General features: G+C 42.2%; 2 protein-coding genes across 6 annotated transcripts in view; both read left to right on the top strand.

Annotated features, from left to right (window-relative positions):
• The first annotated feature begins 1,311 nt into the window (after positions 1-1,311).
• LOC110504963 (glycerophosphoinositol inositolphosphodiesterase GDPD2) lies at positions 1,312-15,952 on the top strand. 4 transcript variants are annotated; one of them, XM_036969800.1, is made up of 15 exons: positions 1,312-1,407; positions 3,753-4,045; positions 5,866-5,969; positions 6,103-6,196; positions 6,280-6,339; positions 6,529-6,627; positions 6,817-6,910; positions 7,138-7,283; positions 7,732-7,814; positions 7,984-8,143; positions 8,728-8,931; positions 9,027-9,175; positions 9,707-9,854; positions 13,206-13,288; positions 15,143-15,952. In XM_036969800.1, exons 2-15 carry the CDS (start codon positions 3,959-3,961, stop codon positions 15,285-15,287), a joined length of 1,656 nt encoding a protein of 551 aa, XP_036825695.1. In that variant the 5' UTR covers positions 1,312-1,407; positions 3,753-3,958; the 3' UTR covers positions 15,288-15,952. The 4 variants fall into 4 exon arrangements, with proteins under 4 accessions (XP_036825695.1, XP_036825694.1, XP_021439552.2 ...); XM_036969799.1 differs by having other exon boundaries at positions 1,319-1,508; XM_021583877.2 differs by having other exon boundaries at positions 1,320-1,508; positions 15,218-15,952.
• A 577-nt stretch (positions 15,953-16,529) lies between these two features.
• LOC110504964 (disks large homolog 3) overlaps positions 16,530-24,740 on the top strand; it is a 181,115-nt gene continuing 172,904 nt past the window's right edge. Inside the window, exons 1-3 of one of the 2 annotated variants that reach the window (XM_036969790.1) lie at positions 16,530-16,865; positions 18,810-18,941; positions 23,733-23,818. In XM_036969790.1, coding sequence (XP_036825685.1) covers positions 16,850-16,865; positions 18,810-18,941; positions 23,733-23,818 — 234 coding nt within the window. In that variant the 5' untranslated portion in view covers positions 16,530-16,849. The remainder of the gene's footprint in view (positions 16,866-18,809; positions 18,942-23,732; positions 23,819-24,740) is intronic. The other variant, XM_036969791.1, reaches the window with a different exon arrangement.

Raw genomic sequence — 24,740 nt, forward strand, 5'->3', positions numbered from 1 at the left:
CCAGAGACAGGGAAGGTCTAAATCTAAATCCTTCCCAATAATTTTGTCTCCCTAAGGAAACTATATAAACAAATACTACATCCCCTGAAGATTTCTCCAGCAGTTCATTTAATCCTGGCTCTTCAACCCGCATTACTCCTCAAATCTAATAACAATTGCTCCCTTTCTCTCACATATTTCTGGCACTGAAATACATGTTCCACTGTCTCCATCACCTCCTGACAATGATCACACCTCCCAGTCAGATGTTTCCCCACCACTTTCAATGTACTATTCAGCCTTGTGTGACCCAGTCTCAGCCTTGTGTGACCCAGTCTCAGCCTTGTGTGACCCAGTCTCAGCCTTGTGTGTCCCAGTCTCAGCCTTGTGTGTCCCAGTCTCAGCCTTGTGTGTCCCAGTCTCAGCCTTGTGTGTCCCAGTCTCAGCCTTGTGTGTCCCAGTCTCAGCCTTGTGTGTCCCAGTCTCAGCCTTGTGTGTCCCAGTCTCAGCCTTGTGTGTCCCAGTCTCAGCCTTGTGTGTCCCAGTCTCAGCCTTGTGTGTCCCAGTCTCAGCCTTGTGTGTCCCAGTCTCAGCCTTGTGTCTACAATTTCCTCCCTTCTTTCTCGGCCTGAGGACCTAACCACCGCCCGCCGTCAACTTTCCTGGATCTTATACAGGTGTCTTCCCTTACTCTCCCTGTTCCACAAACATGAGCCAAATGGTAGTCACACCAGATACTGACTCGTTTTCTGATCCACACCCCTACTTTTTTTTAAAGGCACAGTATCAGTGACCAACAGATGCATATCTGTATTGCCAGTCATGTGAAATCCATAGATACATTTTTTTATAATAATACCATTTTTTTTAAATACATAGATTAGGGCCTAATGAATATATTTCAATTGACTGATTTCCTTATTTGAACTGTATAGTTTCAGTATAGTTTTTGTTTTTCTAACGGGTTCATTCATTATTTTATTTCAGTTTATTGAATAATTTTTTAAATTATATCGTTTTAGATTTAGTTTCACTTTTAGTTTACTGTAATAACTGACTCAAGTATGATTGGTTTCCTCAGAGTTCATTGAAATGCAGTAGTACAGCTGTAGACATCCTCAGACAGAAGCCCTGGTTTTCTGACACTCAAATGATGTATTTAATAGCATATATTTAGTACATTGAGGTTCTTGAAAAACGTCCCTGCCTCTACCACTACACATGTTCATTCTAATTTGACAGATCGGACAATGCTTTCTCTGCAGTTGTAGGCTACCTGTGTTTGAGTGCCTCCCTCCAAATAGGCATACCCCTCCCCCTTTGCTACTTTAGGAACTTGCACCCATTCATTCTGATTCATTAACATTCCTGCCACAGATTTCCACAAAGAACCGGAGTGGACGACAGAACAACAGGCACAGAAAAGAGGTAATGAAATATAGTGGACTGGACTGGAACAAGTTGATGAACAGAACATCCCCGGCTGTTACGGTGTTGCAATAGAGATGCACACACACTATGATCTAAAGGTATGGTGCATCTCATGCCTCCAGCTTTTACTAGCCTACTGCATTTTAATGTGTTGTCAAATTAACTCAAATTGACTAGATCTACCTATTTCAACTAAATGTTGAATAAACACATTCAGTCTGTATCAGTACTGAACTGAGATGGTTATCTGTTGTTTTTAAACTTTGGTAAATTGAGGAGAACATGTGAAATGGACTGTGGTTATGATGCAGTAGGTCACATTCTAACTAGCACATCAAAAAAACTTCTGAATCACATTACTCGTTGCAGGGTTCACCACAGAAATAGCTAAATAGTAGGCTGTGATTTCTGTCACTTACTTTTGTATGGCATTTTATTACCGTTTTTACATCATCATGAGTGGGTTTAATTTAGTATTTTTAAAGCATTCCAAATGTTAAAATCCAGGACAGTTGAGGCACATTTCATTTGATTTCAAGTGCTCATATTTAAAAGGGCAACAATCAGGTTTAGATCCATGATTCAAATGCAACAGTCTTTGTAGACAGGTAGTTGATAAAACATGTTGTAATCTTGGCTCAAATAAAATAATCTTCCCCTTATCTGTTCTGATCAGTAAGCTGCCCTTATTTCCGTGTCGGCTAGTTTACCATGCTTACCTGTGCACGGAACAAAGAATGCTTACTATGTAACTGCCAAGCCGTAGTGCTTGATGTGTGGCAAGGTGTACATCATGCTTTCTCACACTGGTAACACTGCTGACAACATAACTTAATGTTGTTAGGAGTAAATGTAAATGAGATGTTTCGTCTAATAAATATGGATATTGTTTTAGGACCACACACGTTTAAAGGAATGTTTTTGATGCTGTTGCCATCTTCCTGTTCATTGTCGGATGTTTTTATGTATTCGCATTGTAATGGAGTAATTTAACATCACTAAAGTTCGCATTTAGTTTAGACTGATCAACACAATGTTTAGCATATTCAGATTTTCTCTAATAAACATAAACATAAAGTGTTCTATTTGTAACACTCAAGGGCTGTGTTTAGACAGGCAGACAAATTCTGATATTTTTTCCACTAACTGGTCTTTTGACCAATCACATCGGATCTTTTTCAGAGCTGATCTGATTGTTCAAAATACCAGTTAGTGAAAAAAGATCCAAATTGGACGACCGGTGTAAACACAGTTAAGGTGTGAGTTGATGGTCACTCGACTTGAAGCAGAATGTTATGGATTATTCTCATATCTGTTGATAGTGATTGATGCCAGACTGGGTGTACAAGGACACACGGATTATTCACTGTTGTGTTGTATTGATGACATTCTGTAGCAGCTGACAAAGTCTCTTTTTCAAGAGAGCCCTGGGCAAGAGGTGGTGGATTTAAGGGAGTTCCCCCCCCCCATCCTGAAATTCAATTCTGTACATTTTTAGTCTCTTCAGTTGTAACCTAGTCATCTTACATTTCACAATGGCAAGGCATCTGGTTTCATGCGGTAAAATCTATTCAGATTTCTTGGAGTTTCACTTATTGCCGACTTGCTCAGACATGCCCCTGTGTGATCATAAAGTTCATATGAGCCTGACCGGAGGGCTTTCCACAGCACAGAATACCTTCACACTGCATGTGCCCCTCTCTTTAAAGGCTAACTTCATGGTTAACAGCTCATGCTATAAATCTTTTTTGATCAATAGATGGTCTAATGTCAATTTGCTTTTCAATGTTGTAGAACGATTTAGAAATTCACTGACTCAGGTAGAATAGCTACGAGTCTGTAACTTGAAATGTGTATTTCCCCATTTTGTTGTTCTTTAGGAACTGGTCACCCTGCCCTAGTTTCTTATCAACACCCCAGTAAAGAGAATAACAGCATGGATCTGCCTCAGCCTGTTCAACCCTCTGTTAACCGTCTTTATACAGTAACATTTTAATATTGTGAAGCTTGATGTCTTGGTTTGGTAAGACCAGGTTGCCAGTCCCCCATACTAAACCCCTGGTTGAAGTCTCCTCCTCCTTCCTCTCCGTCCCTGCTCCCACCCTGTGTATGGATGTGCCTGTCACTGTCAGTTCTCCCGTATTGTATTGCCTCTTACAGAACCCCACAGGGCCGGCCATTGTCAGCTCTGTCAGCGGCCAGCCAGGCCGGCCCCCAACATAGAAGCTCTATTCAGGGATGTATTGAACAGGGATGGCCCTAATACTCACAGATATTCCCTCTTTATCCCTCACTCTCCCGTCCTTACTCTTTTCGTCTCTCTCTCCTCCTACACTGTGTAGGTTTAGAGTGGTGAGTCAGCCCTCAGCAGAGTGGAACCCCTCTCCTCACATACAGAGCACAGAGCTGCCAGACAAGGTGTTCTCCAGGAGTGTTGCCCACCCCCCACACACCCCACCGCTCTATCCAAACCCTCTAGGACAGACAGGATCCCCACTCCTCTGGACAGGACCTCATTTTTGTTTACTGTGAATGAAGAGATAAGGTGATGATGTCAGATGACAGCTGTTGCCGAATATGCTGCAGGGGGGTGTATAGCTGCTACTGGAGGCACCCGAGTGAGAGGATACAAAAAGTGAGTACTGTATGCCTAGAATTGTATTGTGTGTAGAATATACTGTAACTTCAGGACATTCATTAAGACAATTATGATTTTTGGCACCAACTTCTCACTATCCTCACCTTTTGGTTTATGTACATTTGACATTTGACATTTGAATAATTTAGCAGACACTCTTATCCAGAGCGACCTATAATCAGTGTATTACTATGCACTGTAATTCCATCTAGCTCAAATGTTGTTTTAGTGACTTCTCTCAGGTCAGAGCTACAGTTGGTCTACAAGGAAATGTTCACACTGCTTTGATATGTGTTGCAATAAAAATCATCATCGTCATCGTCACCCAGCAGCAGCAGTCCCTGAGACACTGCCAAGGGAATTCAGCTTTGAATTTGCTTGCGCCTTCTCTACAGTTCAATTTCTTGTACCTGCATTACCGGGATTAAAATGGATTAACATTCCATTGGACAGCATTCAGTGGACGCGTGAGGATTTTTCCCCTTTATAAACTCATTGTGGTTGTATAATCGGAAGCCTCTATTCCTAGGCCAGTGAGATGTGGATGGATGTGATTGGAGAGGCATCCATTCATTCAGACCTGTTGTGTAAATAAGAGCAGGATAATTGGGAGGGAGATTGCGATGCAGAGTAGAGCATGTGCATGTGTGCCAGGACTACTTTCTGAACTGAACAAACAAGCTCCTACTGGCTGGGTAAAAACTTATCTGGGATAGATCAAGTGCTGAAAAAAAGTACCCAAATGTCATACTGGAATAAAAGTAAAGATACCTTAATAGAAAATGACTTGAGAAAAAGTTGAAGTCAACCAGTAAAATACTACTTGAGTAAAAGTCTAAAAGTAAATGTAATTGCTAAAGTATACTTAAGTCAAAGTATAAATCGTTTCACATTCCTTATATTAAGCAACCCAGACAGCACCATTTACTTTTTCTTTTAAAATGTACGGATATCTCGGGGCACACTCCAACACTCAGATATCATTTAAAAACAAAGCATTTGTGTTTAGTGAGTCCGCCACATCAGAGGCAATAGGGATGACCGGGAATGTTCTCTTGATAAGTGCCTGAAGTGGACCATTTTCCAGTCAAAATGTAACAAGTACTTTTGGGTGTCAGGGAAAATGTACGGAGTAAAATGTACATCATTTTCTTTAGGAATGTAATGAATTAACAGTAAAAGTTGGCAAACATATAAATAATAAAGTACAGATACCCCCCCAAAAATGACTTAAGTCCTTCTTTAAATTATTTTTGTTTGGACACAATTACGGGTGGGTGGATGGTGGATGCTGGTGTTTTTCATTCCTTTAATGGATGAATGGAATAGCAGGCGAAACCAAACATGAAGAGGCATTGGAGAGGCTCCAACAGCCCTGAGGGAGCTAACTGCTGAGCCCTTCAGACTCACACACACACACACACTTACATGCACACAAACAAACACACACTCACATGCACACAAACACACACACACACACACACACATGCGCATGCACATGCACATGCACACACTTGTTGATCAGAAGTACAATAACACTCAGAGAATATGTATTTGTAAACCATAGCTAGTGGTTCTATGTACACGATTATTCTAATCATTTTCAAATGAACCCCGGAGATCAATCAAATTCATTGGATGCAAGTCCTGCAAACAGTTTCTGACTGTTGAAACAACCCGTTTGCATACTTTTTATTTCATCCTGGAAGTTAAATGTCTTCCTGACAAAGAAGTTTAGTCATGAGATCTTCCAATGTCAGTAGAAATGAGAACAGGTTTAGGGCTCCAGGAGTAATTGTTGACTCTCCTTGCTACAGTGCTCCCGCTGTAGGTTGTCAGTCCTTACCGCTGTGTCCCTCCTCACTCTGTTCTGGATGTACGTCTGTCTGATGGCCTTCAATGACCGCGAGGATGTTAACTGGTGAGCTTGGTCATACACTCTGTGTGTGCATGTGTGCACATACAGCTGCAGACACAAACGCAAACACACACACGCACACACTCACAGCGATGGACTCAAACCCTGTGATCTGCCCTCAATTGTCCCCTACCAGGAAGGCCTTTTCCATTCTGAAACTGTGGGTGAACTGGTTCATGGTGCTAATCATCATCTCTGCTGTATTGACCATCTACTGCACCCTATTACTGGTGAGACACAATGCACACACCTGTCAATGTATTTACGGTATGTCGTTGACATCAGCTGAGTTGTAATGACTGTACAATTGCAGGTCTTTGCACTGTTCCAACTTGCCTTGAAAGAGCCTTTGGACTTACACTGTCTGCACAAGGTATTAGGAACATTCTTTGTTTCCGAGAATGTTTCCCTTTACATGTTATTTAAGAAGTGCACAGCTATAGTGGCATAACATGAATGGCAATAGCATGGCTGATTTAACAATAGTAAGTCACTTCAGGTGTAGCTTAGGTATTGACATGTGTTGACTGCATTATATTGTGTTGCGGTTTGCTCTGCCCAGTTGTTCCTGTTTTTAGGTGTGGTCTTCATCACCCTGGGCATCGCTGGAATAAGTCTACAGTGGAAAGAAGAGTGGCACACTGTTCTTCTGTCACTACAGGTATAGTAGGGCCAATGTACAGCACCATGGAACTGTCTGTTAGGTGTGGTGTGTGTGTGTGTGTGTGTGAGAATGTTCAAGCGGAGTGAGGTGTGGAGTAAGCCTGTGTGTTTATGGTCAGTGCTTTGCCAGCAGTATGCAGCTCCCTGCTGTGTGTAATACACTGTATGTAACATTGATCTCCCTCAGGCCACAGCTCCATTCCTACAGATGGGAGGGGTTGGAGCCCTGACCCTAGTCAGTTGGCTGGTGTTCCAGGGCTTCCATAGATCCCGCAGAGTAGGTCAGTCACTTGTCCAATGAAAATACACAAATACTCACTGTGACATCAATAATATGAGATGTCCAGTACACACCTATAGATATGAATTCAATATTGATAGAATATAATTGAGTTCTGTGAACCCTGGAACAATTTCAAACCCGTTGACTATCTTCTTTCCTTGCCTTTTTGTATTCACAACAATAGTTAAAGTATGACTGATTCGTTCGTTAACCTGTGTCTGTCAGCCTCTAAGATCCTCATCATGGTAGTGTTTGCTGGCGTGTCAGTGGCAATGTTCCTCAGCCCACTCCTCATCCAATCCCCTTGTCTGGTGGACGAGAAACAGCTGCCCCCTAAACCTGCCCTCTTTGGTCATCGCGGAGCACCAATGGTGAGGAAGTGCCCACTTCATTTATCATACTGTGGTTCTATGGTCTCAATATTTAAGTGCTAAGCTGGGAAATGCTAAGCACCTAAAGGTGATTAGCTACCGTAGTCATACAGTGGATACGACTTGATTACAGAGCTATAAGACCATCATCCAAAAATGGCTTATGTGTTACACTTTTACTGTTGACATAAATTCCATAATCATCCCTTATGATTCAGTTTATATATGAACCAGAGGGCTGAAGCGTGAATTGCTGTCCAGTCATGTGATGGCACCACAAGGCATGTTGCTCTGCCCCCATTACCTTGCTCCAGTCCTCTCCACTATCGCCACCGTAGGCCCACTCAGCTCAGCTGTGACATATGCAGCATGGCTCAGTGTTCACACAGAGTCAGGGTAGTCACCGGAGTGTTTCTCACCCATCTGTCCTCTCTCTCTGTGTTTTCAGCTGGCCCCAGAGAACACCATGATGTCGTTCAGGAGGAGTGTGCGGTGCAACGTGACCGCCTTTGAGACGGACGTGCAGCTCAGGTACCCGGGGGACTAGGGCGGCTTCCTGTACATAGACGTGGCAGAGTCGGATCAAAAGTGCACTGCTGTTTCAAATTGTTTTCAGTTTAATAATAAGGATGCTTCGGGTTTATATAGCGCTTTTCAAAGACCCAAAGAGGCAGTTTATTGACGTTTCTTTCTCCTCCAGTAAGGACAGAGTTCCTTACCTGATGCACGACAACGGCAACCATTTCCTGAGGAGGACTACAGATGTTCTACAGAAGTTCCCTGGGAAAGACTTTAACCACAGCACAAACCTCACCTGGGAGGAGCTACAGGAATTAAACACTGGTGATTGGTTCCTGAAGGTAAGGGTGATATCCAATTTTATCAGCCTCCCTTGTATTTTGTAGTGGGGCGGCAGGTAGCCTTGAGGTCAAAGCGTTGGGCCAGTAACCGAGAGGTCGCTGGTTTGAATACCGGAGCCTACAGGATGAGAAATGTGGCCCTGAGCAAGGCAGATACACTAATTGCTCCAGGGATGCTGTACAATGGTGACCCTGGCTGTGACCCCAATCCCTGCAGATGTCTCAGGGAGGAGTTGGGGTATTAAAGAAACACATTTACATTACACAGTATAAGCACCCTCCAAATTATTATTAGTTGGAAATCATTTCCGCTTAGTTGAACTATACCAACTCATTGACCAGGGGCGTCAGGTAGCCTAGTGTTTAGAGCGTTGGGCGAGTAACCGAAAGGTGTCTCGATCGAATACCCGAGCTGACGAGGTAAAAATCTGTTGTTCTGCCCCTGAACAAGGCAGTTAACCCACTGTTCCTAGGCCATCATTGTAAATAAGAATTTGTTCTTAACAGACTTGCCTAGTTAAATAAAGGTTAAATAAAAAAGAATTGACATAATGACATATATACTATGGATATCTCCCTTTCAGACAGATCCATTCCGTTCAGTGTCCCAGCTCTCAGAACAGGAGAAGAAGACAGCTGGGAACCAGAGTGTTCCCTCCCTTCTGCAGCTGCTTGACCTGGCCAAGACTCATAACACCTCTGTCATCTTTGACTTGAAGAATGACAACAACAATGACACTAATGACACTGTGAAAACCATCCTCAACTCTGGCATCCCCCACGACAAGGTTAGGGGAATGTCTATCAGTGTCACTACTTCACCAGTTCTGTGCAGTTACACTCTTATTACAGTTGTTTGACAGTGTGTTTCTCCTCTCTCTAGATCCTCTGGCTTCCCCCCACACATAGGGAGGATGTGAAGAAGGTTGCGCCAGGGTTCAAACAGGTTTACAACAATGTGCTTGATATGAACCTTGACGGAGCAGATCATCTGAATGTCAAGTACAGTGCGTTGAGCTTCGCAGAGATCGGGTGAGTAGCCTACCTCGAAGTGCCCACGCTTTTCTCAGAGCTGTGGCCAAATAAACCTTCATTCCAAAACCACATTCTACCTGTCTGTGCTGACAGCTGCAGGTGCACTGGTTTCCTAATTACAAGGGTTTATGTTGGCGTGCTGAGACAAGGAAATGGCACTATCTTAGACTGAGATACACACAATGCCTCAGGGGGGAATGAGATTCAAATCATGTTTTCGCACAGGTGGATTTCGAATGGCTGAGAGCCCAGTAGTGAAAGTTCCTCATGGGATGATTAGTTTCTGTTGATTTAGTGAAATGAATGGGAAAGTGTTGTCTGAACAAGCATGATGTTTCCTTTAATAGTATGACATCTTACCGTATGATTAACCACTCCTGTCTGTAGTCTTTAACAGGTGTCATGTTTGCTGAAGTAACTCTGTCTAAGCTGAACTCCTACTACTGATTATATGTTGCTGATCTGAGCCAGCTCTTTCACCTAATCTTTTCATTCGCTACTGAATTTGTGTTTGTTTGTGTGAGACAGGGAGCTTCGGAACAGGAACGTTTCGGTGAACCTGTGGGTGGTGAATGAACCATGGCTCTTCTCTTTAATGTGGTGCTCGGGGGCCAGCTCTGTGACCACCAACGCCTGCTCTGTCCTACAGGACAAGAACCAGCCTGACTGGACAATGGTGAGGGACCAACATCAAACCCCATCTTCTTCACTCTCCCATAGTCACTCCCTCTTCAAAGGTCAAACAGATCACCCCACCCAGACATTGTAATTCTCACAAAGTCAACGTTGCTTTTAAACATTAGTTAACATATACAGTTGAAGTCGGAAGTTTACATACACTTAGGTTGGTCAGAAGTTTACATACACTACTTTGTGCATCACACAAGTCATTTTTCAAACAATTGTTTACAGACAGATTATTTCACTTATAATTCACTGTATCACAATTCCAGTGGGTCAGAAGTTTACATACACTAAGTTGACTGTGCCTTTAAACAGCTTGGAAAATTCCAGAAAATGATGTCATGGCTTTAGAAGCTTCTGATAGGCTAATTGGCATCATTTGAGTCAATTGCAGGTGTACCTGTAGATGTATTTCAAGGCCTACCTTCCAACTCACTGCCTCTTTTGCTTGACATTATGGGAAAATCAAAAGAAATCAGCCAAGACCTCAGAAAAAAAATTGTAGAACTCCACAAATCTGGTTCATCCTTGGGAGTAATTTCCAAACGCCTGAAGGTACCACGTTCATCTGTACAAACAATAGTACGCAAGTATAAACACCATGGGACCACGCAGCTGTCATACCGCTCAGGTAGGAGATGCGTTCTGTCTCCTAGAGATGAACGTACTTTGGTGCAAAAAGTTCAAATCAATCCCAGAACAACAGTAAAGGACCTTGTGAAGATGCTGGAGAAAACAGGTACAAAAGTACAGTGCCTTGCGAAAGTATTCGGCCCCCTTGAACTTTGCGACCTTTTACCACATTTCAGGCTTCAAACATAAAGATATAAAACTGGATTTTTTTGTGAAGAATCAACAACAAGTGGGACACAATCATGAAGTGGAACGACATTTATTGGATATTTCAAACTTTTTGAACAAATCAAAAACTGAAAAATTGGGTGTGCAAAATTATTCAGCCCCCTTAAGTTAATACTTTGTAGCGCCACCTTTTGCTGCGATTACAGCTGTAAGTCGCTTGGGGTATGTCTCTATCAGTTTTGCACATCGAGAGACTGAAATTTTTTCCCATTCCTCCTTGCAAAACAGCTCGAGCTCAGTGAGATTGGATGGAGAGCATTTGTGAACAGCAGTTTTCAGTTCTTTCCACAGATTCTCGATTGGATTCAGGTCTGGACTTTGACTTGGCCATTCTAACACCTGGATATGTTTATTTTTTAACCATTCCATTGTAGATTTTGCTTTATGTTTTGGATCATTGTCTTGTTGGAAGACAAATCTCCGTCCCAGTCTCAGGTCTTTTGCAGACTCCATCAGGTTTTCTTCCAGAATGGTTCTGTATTTGGCTCCATCCATCTTCCCATCAATTTTAACCATCTTCCCTGTCCCTGCTGAAGAAAAGCAGGCCCAAACCATGATGCTGCCACCACCATGTTTGACAGTGGGGATATTGTGTTCAGGGTGATGAGCTGTGTTGCTTTTACGCCAAACATAAAGTTTTGCATTGTTGCCAAAAAGTTCCATTTTGGTTTCATCTGACCAGAGCTCCTTCTTCCACATGTTTGGTGTGTCTCCCAGGTGGCTTGTGGCAAACTTTAAACAACACTTTTTATGGATATCTTTAAGAAATGGCTTTCTTCTTGCCACTCTTCCATAAAGGCCAGATTTGTGCAATATACGACTGATTGTTGTCCTATGGACAGAGTCTCCCACCTCAGCTGTAGATCTCTGCAGTTCATCCAGAGTGATCATGGGCCTCTCGGCTGCATCTCTGATCAGTCTTCTCCTTGTATGAGCTGAAAGTTTGGAGGGACGGCCAGGTCTTGGTAGATTTGCAGTGGTCTGATACTCCTTCCATTTCAATATTATCGCTTGCACAGTGCTCCTTGGGATGTTTAAAGCTTGGGAAATCTTTTTGTATCCAAATCCAGCTTTAAACTTCTTCACAACAGTATCTCGGACCTGCCTGGTGTGTTCCTTGTTCTTCATGATGCTCTCTGCGCTTTTAACGGACCTCTGAGACAATCACAGTGCAGGTGCATTTATACGGAGACTTGATTACACACAGGTGGATTGTATTTATCATCATTAGTCATTTAGGTCAACATTGGATCATTCAGAGATCCTCACTGAACTTCTGGAGAGAGTTTGCTGCACTGAAAGTAAAGGGGCTGAATAATTTTGCACGCCCAATTTTTCAGTTTTTGATTTGTTAAAAAAGTTTGAAATATCCAATAAATGTCGTTCCACTTCATAATTGTGTCCCACTTGTTGTTGATTCTTCACAAAAAAATCCAGTTTTATATCTTTATGTTTGAAGCCTGAAATGTGGCAAAAGGTCGCAAAGTTCAAGGGGGCCGAATACTTTCGCAAGGCACTGTATCTACGTATATCCATAGTAAAACGAGTCCTATATCGACATGACCTGAATGGCCGCTCAGCAAGGATGAAGCCACTGCTCCAAAACCACAATTTAAAAAGTCAGACTACGGTTTGCAAATGCACATGGGGACAAAGATCGTACTTTTTGGAGAAATGTCCTCTGGTCTGATGAAACAAAAATAGAACTGTTTGGCCGTAATGACCATCGTTATGTTTGGAGAAAAAAGGGGGAGGCTTGCAAGTCGAAGAACACCATCGCAACTGTGAAGCACGGGGGTGGCAGCACCATGTTGTGGGGGTGGCAGCACCATGTTGTGGGGGTGCTTTGCTGCAGGAGGGACTGGTGCACTTCACAAAATAGATGGCATCATGAGGGAGGAAATTATGTGGATATATTGAAGCAAAATCTCAAGACATCAGTCTAAAGCTTGGTTGCAAATGGGTCTTCCAAATGGACAATGACCCCAAGCATACTTCCAAAGTTGTGGCAAATTGGCTTAAGGACAACAAAGTCAAGGTATTGGAGTGGCCATCACAAAGCCCTGACCTCAATCCTATAGAAAATGTGTGGGCAGAACTGAAAAACCGTGTGCGAGCAAGGAGGCCTATAAACCTGACTCAGTTACACCAGCTCTGTCAGGAGGAATGGGCCAAAATTCACCCAATTTATTGTGGGAAGCTTGTGGAAGGCTTCCCGAAACGCTTGACCCAAGTTAAACAATTTAAAGGTAATGCTACCAAATACTAATTGAGTGTATGTAAACTTCTGACCCACTGGCAATGTGATGAAATAAATAAAAGCTGAAATGTTTATGTAAAATTCTGACTTCAACTGTATCATGATATCCATGTGTAGAATTGAACTTGACATTTTCTTTCATCTTGTACGCCACCTATGGGTCGTATAAATATACCTACTCGGTTTGCTGGTACGTATTATGTGTGTCTGTGTGTGTTTCAGGGACGTGATACATACAGATGTATATGGATCACATTGGACCTGGGGTCATTGCTCATAATGTTCGCACTCTTCATCTTAAAGAGGTGAGTAGCACACTAGTTTTGCTTGTAAAAGACAATGGAAACAGTCTGGAATTTTAGGACTTGATTTGTTCCCTTTAGTTTTCTGCTTTGAAAAAGGTGCTGTCTCAGTCATGCTAAAGATGGGTTTTGCTAGTAGACATTGATGATCAATATAATCAACATGAAGAAATTAAAATTGATTTCCCTTTTTAGCAATGTTGAAAGTAATTCTGTACGGTACTAACTACTAAGATAATTGCTATCTGCAATGCCTTCAGAAAGTATTCATACCCCTTGATTTATTCCACATTTTGTTGTGTTACAGCCTGAATTTGATTCAAACATTTTTTTTATCACCCATCTACACACAATAACCCATAATGACAAAACATGTTTTTTTAAATGTTTGCACATTTATAGAAACTGAAATACAGAATTATCTAATATACATAAGTATTTATACCCCTGAGTCAATACTTTGTAGAAGAACCTTTGGCAGCGATTACAGCTGTGAGTCTTTCTGGGTCTCTAAGAGCTTTCCACACCTGGATTGTGCAACATTTACCCATTATTCCTTTCGAAATTCTTCAAGCTCTTTTAAATTGGTTGTTGATCATTGCCAGGCAACAATTTTCAGGTCTTGCCAGTAGATTTAAGTCAAAACTTTAATTCGGGCCACTCGGGAAAATTCACTTTGTTCTTGGTAAGCAACTCCAGTGTAGATGTGTCCTTGTGTTTTAGGTTATTGTTATACTGAATGGTGAATTCATCTCCCAGTGTCGGGTGTAAAGCAGACTGAACCAGGTTTTCCTGAAGGATTTTTCCTGTACTTAGCTCCATTCGGTTTATTTTTTATCCTGAAACTCCTCAGTACTTAAAGATTACAAGCATATCCATAACATGATGCAGTCACCATTATGCTTGAAAATATGAAGAGTGGTAATCAGTAATATGTTGTATTGGATTTGCCCCAAACATGACACTTTGTACTCAGGACAAAAAGTAAATTGCTTTGCCACATTTTTGCAGTATTATTTTAATGCCTTGTTGCAAACAGGATGCATGTTTTGGAATATTTCTTATTATGTACTTTTCACTCTGTCAATTAGGTTAGTATTGTGGAGTAACTACAATGTTGTTGATCCATCCGCAATTTTTCCTATCACTGTTTTAAAGTCACCATTGGCCTCATGGTGAAATCCCTGAGTGGTTTCCTTCCTCTCAGGCAACTGAGTTAGGTGTAATTATTAACTTCACCATGCTCAAAGGGATGATCAATGTCTGTTTTTTATTTTTTTAATTTCCCATCTATCAATAGGTGCCCTTCTTTGTTCGTAATTCACTGCTTGACTGAGGGACTTTACAATTATCTGTATGTGTAGGGTACAGAGATGAGGTTGTCATTCAAAAATCATTTTAAACACTATTATTGAACACAGATTGAGGGCATGCAACTTATTATGAAACTGGTTAAGTACATTTTAAAATTTTGAATACTTATTGACTCAAGACATTTCAGCTTGAAAGTATTAATTTGTGAAAACAAACTAACAAAAAAAATCCACTTTGACATTATGGGGTATTGTGTGTAGGCCAGTGATTAAAACAAAACATCTAAATGTAATCCATTTTAAATTCAGGCTGTAACACAACAAACTGTGGAAAAATGAAAGGGGTGTGAATACATTCTGAAGGCACTGTATGTATCTTTAATGATGAATGGGACTGATAAATAAGGATTATACCATGCTCTCTTACCATAATACATTTCATTCTTGTGTTGGTGTAAATCATTTAAATTGTAGTGTTTCGGTTGCATTAATGACATGCAAAGAAAATAACTGCTGTGTTTGTGCTTATGATCTTATAAACTAGGACACAAGAGCATCATATAAAGAGACATTCTATAATGAGGAAGTGGAATAATGGTTTGTGTCTGATTATCTCTAGAAGAAAAGAGAGGCACACATGTTCTGCTTTGGAATCAAGAGAGCTATCTTCCTTCTTACCATCTGAATAGTTCAGCCTGGATCCAGAAATCCATCCCACCCCACCCTACTGTCTGAATGGCTCAGCCTTGTATCAGGAAGTAATTAGGCTAATTGAAAAGACAGTATCTATTAAAAATGTGTGGATCACATGCGTAAAGTACATTTTACATTCATTAAGAGAATTTATGAGCAAAGGTGAAAATACCATATGTGTTGCCACAAGGATGGCTATTCAAGAAGTAATTTCATTGTCATTTTATTTCAATACATTTTAGATGCTTTTTGTGACCATTTGTAAATAGTGTTTTCCAATAGAAAATGTTTGTGTGACACTGTATTTGTAAAAAAATATATATTTATTCGTATACATTAAGTTTAAGTTTACATTAAGTCTTATTTGGAAACTACTGGTGTTGGGTTCACTGATAAATGTCAGCACTATTTCCACTGGGGCTTACATTCTGAATGAGAGATTTACAAAATGATCACAAATCATCTTATAGCCTATTTTTTTTTAAATAAAAATGTTATCTGGATTTGACACCTGTCTGTGTGTGTGAACGCGCCCGTGTGTGTACGCGCCCGTGCGTGAGTGAGTAGTTGTATGCGTGAGAGACAGAGCGTGTGTGTTTCAGAAAATTACATGTCATGATTTGTCTGTGTGAATAAAAAAAAATGGAATGTGTTGGGTTCAGTTGCTGCAGATGACTGGTCCTTGGCAATATGAAAGTCTCTTCTACAACCAGTAGATGGCAGGAGTAACCAGGTTTTTGTGCGATGGTCAAGTGTCAAACTATTGAATATTTTTGGTTGGCTATTTTAAGAAGTTGGAACTTAAAGTAATTGTTCCTAGGTGATACTGATGATAGTAATCGGGTTGGTGGTGGTGGATATGAAGACGATGATGATGATGATAATAATAATTAATAATAGTAATTCAGTTAATTTGTGAAGCACTTTTCTCACACCAAGGGGCAAAAAAAAATATATTTTTGAAATAATAATAATAAAAATTACAAAAACAATCCAGAACATAGAACACAGGCAACAAACAAAGTTATATACAGGTGTCATCAGATCGGGAGGACATGAGAACAGAATTAGCAGAGATGAATGATGAAGATGAAAATTATGATTTTAGTCCATGAAAATGATCCCACAAAAACCTGGATATATTTTTGAATGACAAGGAATGTGTCGGTGCTGGGCTGCCTATAGACCCACATCCCCATGGGTGGGCTACAGACTCATTCATATACAGTGATCACATGTTTAGGCGAGGGGCCGAGGCCGCGACAGTGGCGCATAAACACTTTCACTATTTCAACAGAATTCCCGGGAACTTCACATGAAAGAAATTCTTCTCGTGTCGAGTGCCCTGCTGCTGCTACGGTTAAAGTAACATTTCAGTGTAGAGCGAATTTGGGAGTGTCTGTTTTGGTGGCTGCGTTTATAACTGCGGGATTACAGTTGTTTTGGTGAAGAGTAACGGTACAACATTCAACGCCGAATTTCAACTTGTTACTTCTGATTTGTGGGTTAGTTTTCGGCTTGCCTCGAAAAGTAGTTCTCAAAATATTTTCTACACACCATGGTCCACAAGTATGGTAAGTGCCTACATAATGTTTCTCAGGAATTTAGAGGAAAAGTTTTAAACTAAAAGTTTATTCGAGGCAGTTTTTAGAACGTTTAGGCTTATTCGCTGTTATAGTTGTTAAAGTAATGGCACGTCGAAAATAGCAACTACAATTGTAGGTTTTCCGTGGTTTTGCCACTGTGTTGTCAACTATGAAGCATGAACAGAATGAACTAGTGCATTTTTGGAAGAAACTTGAAATCTTCTAAGCGAAAACAGGAAGTATGTTTCCATGAACTCATATATAGGCTACTGCCACGGAGCACTTTCACGCTGCCAAGGGAAGTAATTAAGTTTACTCATAATAAACTTTATGTGGTTGTAGTAAGTGAGGGTGGATCATCTCAATGCTGTTAATTAGGCTACCTACACCTCCCACCTGGCTTCAGCAAACAGCTGTGCACCATCATGCAATGTAAACAGCAGGGGTACTCAAATACTATACTGAACAAAATTCAGAACGCAACGTGTAAAGTGTTGGTCCTATGTTTCATGAGCTGAAATAAAAGATCCCAGAAATGTTCCATATGCCCAAAAATATTATTTATTTTAAATGTTTTGAACAAATTTGTTTAGTGAGCATTTCTCCATTGGCAAAATAAATCTATCCACCTGACAGGTGTGGTATATCAAGAATCTGATTAAACAGCATGATCATTACAAAGATTCACCTTGTGGGCAATAAAAGGCCAGTCTAAAATGTGCAGTTTTGTCACACAACACAATGACACCGATGTCTCAAGTTTTGAGGGAGCGTGCAATTGGCATGCTGACTGCAGGTATGTCCGCCAGAGCTGTTGCCAGAGAATTGAATGTTAATTTCTCTACCATAAGCTGCCTCTAATGTCATTTTGGAGAATTTGGCAGTACGTTCAACCAGCCTCATAACCACAGACCACTTGTTACCACGCCAGTCCAGGACCTCCATATCCGGCTTCTTCACCTGCGGGATCGTCTGAGACCAGCCACCCGGACACCTGAGGAGTATTTTTGTCTGTAATAAAGCCCTTTTGTGGGCAAAAACTAATTCTGATTGGCTGGGCCTGGCTCCCCAGTGCGCCCTTGCTCAGTCATGTGAAATCCATAGATTAGGGCCTAATGAATTTATTTCAATTGACTGATTTCCTCATATGAACTGTAACTCAGTAAAATCGTGGAAGTTGTTGCATGTTGCGTTTATATTTTTGTTCAGTATATTTGAGAAGGTCCGGTCACATACATTTCTTAAGTAGCTAAGGTCCGGATGGATAATGTCATTTATCGGCGTAGGTACAAACACTCAGCTCGCAACCCATGTGACCCCAAACTGTTCACATCCCTCTTGTTGGCAGAGGGAAAAATATGCAGTTTTAAAGCAAATTTCCTGCAATTCTTCAAATTTTCCATGTGCTATGTTTGTTCATATGATACCAGGAGTTGAATCCCGACCAAATTCCCCAAATATCAATATATATTGACCCACCTATTGAGTATAGCTGCTATACAGTATAGGGTATGGCTGCTGTACAGTATAGACTATGGCTGCTATACAGTATAGAGTATGGCTGCTATACAGTATAGAGTATGGCTGCTTTTCAGTATAGAATAGGCATACTATACTCTAGTTCTGATAGTACTCCCCTTTCCTGCCCAATATAGCAGCACTAAAAGTCAGACAAACTCTTGAGCAATGAACAAAACCAACTCGATCCTAAATTGCATAGTAGCCTATCACAAGCCTCTAAACCCTCATTTTAGGAATTTCCTACTGTTTCACGTACACTTAGACTTGTGTTATGCTAATGGTGGAATAATATTGTTAAATGTTTGAAGGACCGTAATGGTAATGTGCACTGCACATCTGATCAGTTTCTTAACTTTTTATCACTACGACTGGCTCTGTGAGGGTGTTAACATGAAGCATCCATGTTGTCAGACACAGAGAGGGCAGTGGGTCTGCTGAGACAATACCAGGATAGTCTGACCAGGCCAGAGGAACAAGCCCTGAAGACCAGCGTGGGGAAGGTCTCCGCCATCTTCGGCAGCCAACTGTTTCACGCCCTACTTGGTAAGACGAGGAAAATACACACATGCTTTCACTATTATTATTTTATGAATAAAGAAGTCTCAGTCCAACCAGACAACAAATCAGCTAGTGCAGTGTTTCCCATCCCTAGTCCTCGAGTACACCAAACAGTATACATTTTTCATTACAGCCGTGGACAAACACACCTCATTCAGCTCATTGAGGGCTTGATGATTAGTTGACAAGTTGAATCAGGTGTACTTGTCCAGGGTTATAATAACAATATGTACTGTTGGGGGTACTGGAGGACCAGAGTTGGGAAACACTCAACTAGTGCGTTTAGTTTCAAGAAAATGAGTGACGACTCACTAGTTGTTTTTGTGTGGAGGGTTGTTCTTGACCAGAGCTAAAATACATAGATGGCACAGTCAGGTTATATTCATTTTTGTGGGAAGAGCCTAAACGTTTTTCAGTGAAGTCCCATGAAAGAGGCCTTTCAGTTCAACTCACAAAAGGTTTTGCTGTATACCCCCCCCCCCCCCCCCCCCCCCTCCTCTCTAATGTACTCGGATGGTAATGAAATCCTATTAAACAAGCCCGTGACACTGTCTATGGGCTGATCACAAGCCGGCCCTCTCAGAGAGCTCAATGTTTTACCAGAGGCTCACATTTCTTTACCTTGTGAAAGAGTTACACATATCTTTTCAACTTGCACATCAATCAGTATTTGCACTGTGCCATCTTAAGACTTCCTAGATGTGGTTCATTCGCAACAGCCAAAACACTGCTGTATGAGCTGTAATAACAGGGTGTTACCAGTCCAGAATAGATTTTTGCAATACCATGAATGTGCATGACCTCACCACCTCGACAGTATCATTGCTTAACTGGAACCATGAACTAAACTGACTCTTGAGTGTATTGCAATGATACCTTAATAAGCAGTTACGGCACCAAATCAGCTCCTGTGAAACTATATTTCACTTTAGTCTTTTTACCCTGCAAAGGAGACAAATTAGTTCCATTTAACCAATGGCTGAGTGGCCCCTCTAATTATCATGGCCATTCCCGAATGATGCTACCCTGTGGGTCTGCTGCTTCGGCTGCTCTACCCAGAAATCTGGAGCCTCCATGGGGGATGGGGGTCCATGGAGCAGGGGGGAGGACTGGAGAAGAGGGTAGACTGAGGAGGCTGTCCACCATGACCAGTGGTCTCTCCAGACGTGCATGCCTGCCTGTCCAAACTCGCTGAACAGATACGTTGATGATAATGTGCAATTAGCAAAACTGTTGCTGCGGTCTAACTAGAAAACAATGTGTTAATCCCAACACAGAAAAGACCAGATATATTGATCTATCTGTCAGCCTGTTCGTGTGGTCAATATCTCCAGTATTCAAAGGATGGCTTTGTAATCCACATATGACTATCCCAACAGTTTATGTCTGATTTATTAAAGAGGTTGCCTCCACATCAAAAGAGTAGGCTGGGGTACAGCGAGGGGGTTTAGGATTCCGAATCAGGATTCCAAGCATTCCACTCCAAAGAGTCTGGATCCCGGGGCAGGAATGTGCAGCCATAGTCTGTGGCTGGAGGTACGGTAGAGTAGAGTACTGTAGAAAAAAACAGCTCATGGCTGCCTTTGCCCGCGCCATCCTCACCCTCTGTTTCTCCTGGCCTGAGTTCAGCCTGAGGATACAGCCGAGAGAGTCTGTGGGTGAGAGAGAGAGTCTTAGACGCAGGGGCAGAGCGGGGTCAAATGAGGCCCCGGTTTTCTCCTCAACATGTGGTTTTAATCATCAGCCCAGGCACAGGGGAGGTGCTGAACGTTTACACAGCTAACGGGAACACTGGGTTATTCAAACATTACTCACCGCATTAGCCTCCCAGATGCTCTCTGCTGTTTTCCTTCAGGGCCGAGGTTTGTTTGCTACTGTCACTACTGTACATTTGTACAGTACCTATTTAAATAGAGGTAGATGGACTTTGTTTAGGCTACTTGTTGTAGTGGGATTGTTGTAGTGGTTGTATTTATTTTTATTTTTTGTTGCCAATGTATCGCTATCGGTATGCTCTGTCACAGTGGGAAAATGTGTAAATGAACAGTATTGGCACTGTGTCAAACAAGGTATTATGAAAGTGAATGAAAACTGGCATGACTGGTGTAAAGAAGTGTTCATCAGTTCAGCTGTGGGCAGCATTGTACAGTATTTGAGTATTTGATGTGTGAATGAATGGGAGTGCCCTTGCTTGTGATGCACTGTGGGAAGTTGGAGCACTGAGCGCTTGATTGGATGTTTTGCATGGTTGCACAATCATGAACAAAGGTCGCCTTAACTGCGGACTCATCTCTTTGTTCCCCGACATGCAAACATGCAGGAAGAGGTCGTGGCTAGAGGGGGGGGGGGGGGGGGGGGGGGGGGGGGGGGGGGGGCACACACAAACACCCACCCACCCACGCACACAGACACATACACACCCACACACAACACTCCCACAACTTAGTCCATAAGTAGTAGAGCAGGGTATTATTGTAGGGTAGGAGAGGAGGGAGGTTGGAATTGTACGCTCCTTTACCTCTGACCCAATTTTGTTAGATTCTAATGAGCAGAGTGTCTTTCTGTCTGTTGCTCATTGTCATCCCATGGAAAGCACTCAGGGCCACATTATTTTCAGGCTGATTCACCCAGAGCTGGCTATGAGTGGAGAGATGTCTCCAGTACACTTGAATAGGTCTACCGGATATACGTAGAGGTGGGTCTAACATGGGTGTATGCACACACACACACACACACACACACACACACACACACACATACAAAGCCCACGGTGTCGTTTGTAGAACAGAGAGAAGTAACAGCTGGAGACATTATAGACTGACTGAGGCACACATTCTAACCAGGACATCCCAAAACGGGTCCACAGTGCTGAACAGAGATCTGTGAGAGACGGCCTGTGAAAGAGGTAACCGGGATAAAACAGGGTTTGTATTTCCTGTTCCGTGGCCAGGAATTGATGTGGTCTTCGAGGGTTGGAAAATGTTTTGGAAAGCTGGAGAAAGAGGAAGCTGCAGCCTCTGAGGTTTCATCTGACTCTGGGTTTTGGGAAAACATTGCACCTCTTCACAGCTCTGAACACACTGTTCTCTGTTGATAATGCACCTTTTTTAAGGGTTTGCCGTGTGAGAATGGTTTCATATAAATGGTGGTTAGTGCAGAGTAATTTCACATAAATTTAACAATTTACATGAGCGATATGCAGTAATATATTTATCTCAATTATTTTGTTTTACTATCAGGGCAAGTTATATGTTTGCATTGTTTGTACAATGTTTACAACAAAGCTAAATACTACATTGTAAAATCATAGGACTAAATAATAGTGTGTGTGTGTGTGTGTGTGTGTGTGTGAGTGTGTGTGTGTGTGTGTGTGTGTGTGTGTGTGTGTGCCTCTCAAACCAGCTGGGCAGCAAAAATCTCTGCTTCTACTCCTACACAGTCAGACACTCTTACACAGTGATGATTCACATGCCCCCTTCTTCCACTTTTGTTCCCACTGTTGGGATACACACACACACACACACACACACACACACACACACACACACACACACACACACACACACACACACACACACACACACACACACACACACACACACAGGTACATACAGTGCCTTCACTCCTTTAGCTCTAGTTCACAGAAATCACATACATATTTGTACACAATACATATTTATACATTTCAAGTTATTGTTGATCTTCTTTCTACACAGTGTTTCTGTCCATGTGTCCTGACATTAAAGCTAACAAAGTTGTAGCAGGAGCTCTTATGAGAACAGCAATCTCTTTATGTCAACAGTTCAGCAAGGGGGCCAGTGTGTGACATCAGCAACAATGTCTCCCCGCATTCTCATCAAGCGGCTGCCAGTCAATAGGTGACCACAGGGCACAGCAGCTAAATGACCCGAAAGGTGATGAAGGGAGAGGAGAGGGAGGAGAGAGAGAGAGAGGTGGTAGCAGAGGGGAAGGGAGGAGAGAGAAGGAGAGGAAGGGGGAGGAGAGAGAAGGAGAGGAAGGGGGAGGAGAGGGGAAGGGAAGGGAGGAGAAGGAGGCGAGAGAGGAGGAAGGAGAGGAAGGGGGAGGAAAGGAGGGAGAAAGGAGGAGAGGGAAGAGAGGAAGGGGGAGTGTTTTAGAAACTCAATTAAAGAAGGTGGATGAGTTGAGGAAATGAAGGCAATGGTCATGGTAGGAGAGTAAGCCGGATTTGGGAGGGTGAGAAGTTTTGGGCTGGCAGTGAGGGAGGCCTGCGGTACAGAGCTGGCCACAGTGGAACACAGCATGGCCTAGTGGTGATGGAGTGAGAGGAAGTGACACAGAACAGGAGTTTTTCTTGATCTGACTAACATCTAGGTATAGGCACCAATGACCTCAGGGGGTCTATGGACATCACAGACAGTCCAACATCTTCATGCCATACCATTCGTGCAGATGGGGTATTTGTGGAGAAATCTCTACTTCTCCCATATAATTTAGTCTAAACTCAATTCTGTAGGAGACAGAGTGCTGATCTTTATTAGACCATACAAAGGATGACTTGTTGTTGAAGTTGGGGCAGATTGGAGTCATACATATAGATTTGAGTCATACAACAAGTGTAGAAAAGTTTTAGACAAAAACATAAATGAGAAATAGTGAAGAGATGTCCCACCCATACAGAGAACCACACTGAAGGAAACAAACACATTTTTTTTGTGGATTGTCTTTCAAGTACTCACATCAGAGGAGACAATGGCCTTTATTTCGATAACTTGGTGTTTATTCAATTCCTTGCAGATATCCAAGAATGTTACGAGGTGACCCTGCAACTGAACACAACCCAGAACGCAGTGAAGGAGGCCAGTGCTGAGAATGCGGGGGAGGTGAGAAACTTCCAGAAAGTCCTGCTTCACTTTCGCAGTCAACTTGTACACAATGTAAAAATGTAAACCAGATTTTTTTTTAAATCCCTTTAAAAATGCTCTACACATCTTGCACAAAAGATTGTAGCGATCCTTGCTAATGTGAGCCAACTCTATTGGTGCTATGCGTAGGGTGTTTACCTTTCACTCCAGCAACCCAGATTCGCTCCCCTGTCCCGCCATTTTCTACACTGGTGTCAGAAGTGGAGAGAGAGAAAGTAGTAGTTGTCTGAGAGAGAGAGAGAGAGAGAGAGAGAGAGAGAGAGAGAGAGAGAGAGAGAGAGAGAGAGAGAGAGAGAGAGAGAGAGAGAGAGAGAGAGAGAGAGAGAGAGAGAGAGAGAGAGAGAGAGAGAGAGAGAGAGAGAGAGAGAGAGAGAGAGAGAGAGAGAGAGAGAGAGAGAGAGAGAGAGAGAGAGAGAGAGAGAGAGAGAGAGAGAGAGAGAGAGAGAGAGAGAGAGTGTAGTGGTTGTCTGGGAGTGATGGAGGAAGACAGACATCACAGCATTAGTCAGTTCAACAGTGGTAACACCATGTGCTCATCAGTGGGCTGCTGATGACGATGTCACACGATGACGATGTCACACAGACCTTTCATTACAAGTGTTTGCAATTGCATCACATGGTCACCACCGGTAATATTTATAGACCAGCTCAGGAAAAATAAACACTGAGAAGTTTGGTAGCAAGTAATTCAATTCAAAGCAGGAGAGCATAAAACACAAACTTTCTAGTAGGGTGTACACTTCAGTAAATACAGGCCATTTACTCTAGACAACCGCCTGTGAATCAGGGCCCTATGTATCTGCTCTAAAGTAGTACCTTGTTGTGATTGATGTTGTAATGGTCCCTGAATGGGAGGTGACACCTGATTTCATATCACCTG

The sequence above is a fragment of the Oncorhynchus mykiss genome, chromosome 31 (genome assembly GCF_013265735.2).
Source record: "Oncorhynchus mykiss isolate Arlee chromosome 31, USDA_OmykA_1.1, whole genome shotgun sequence".
NCBI classification, from domain to species: Eukaryota; Metazoa; Chordata; class Actinopteri; order Salmoniformes; family Salmonidae; genus Oncorhynchus; species Oncorhynchus mykiss.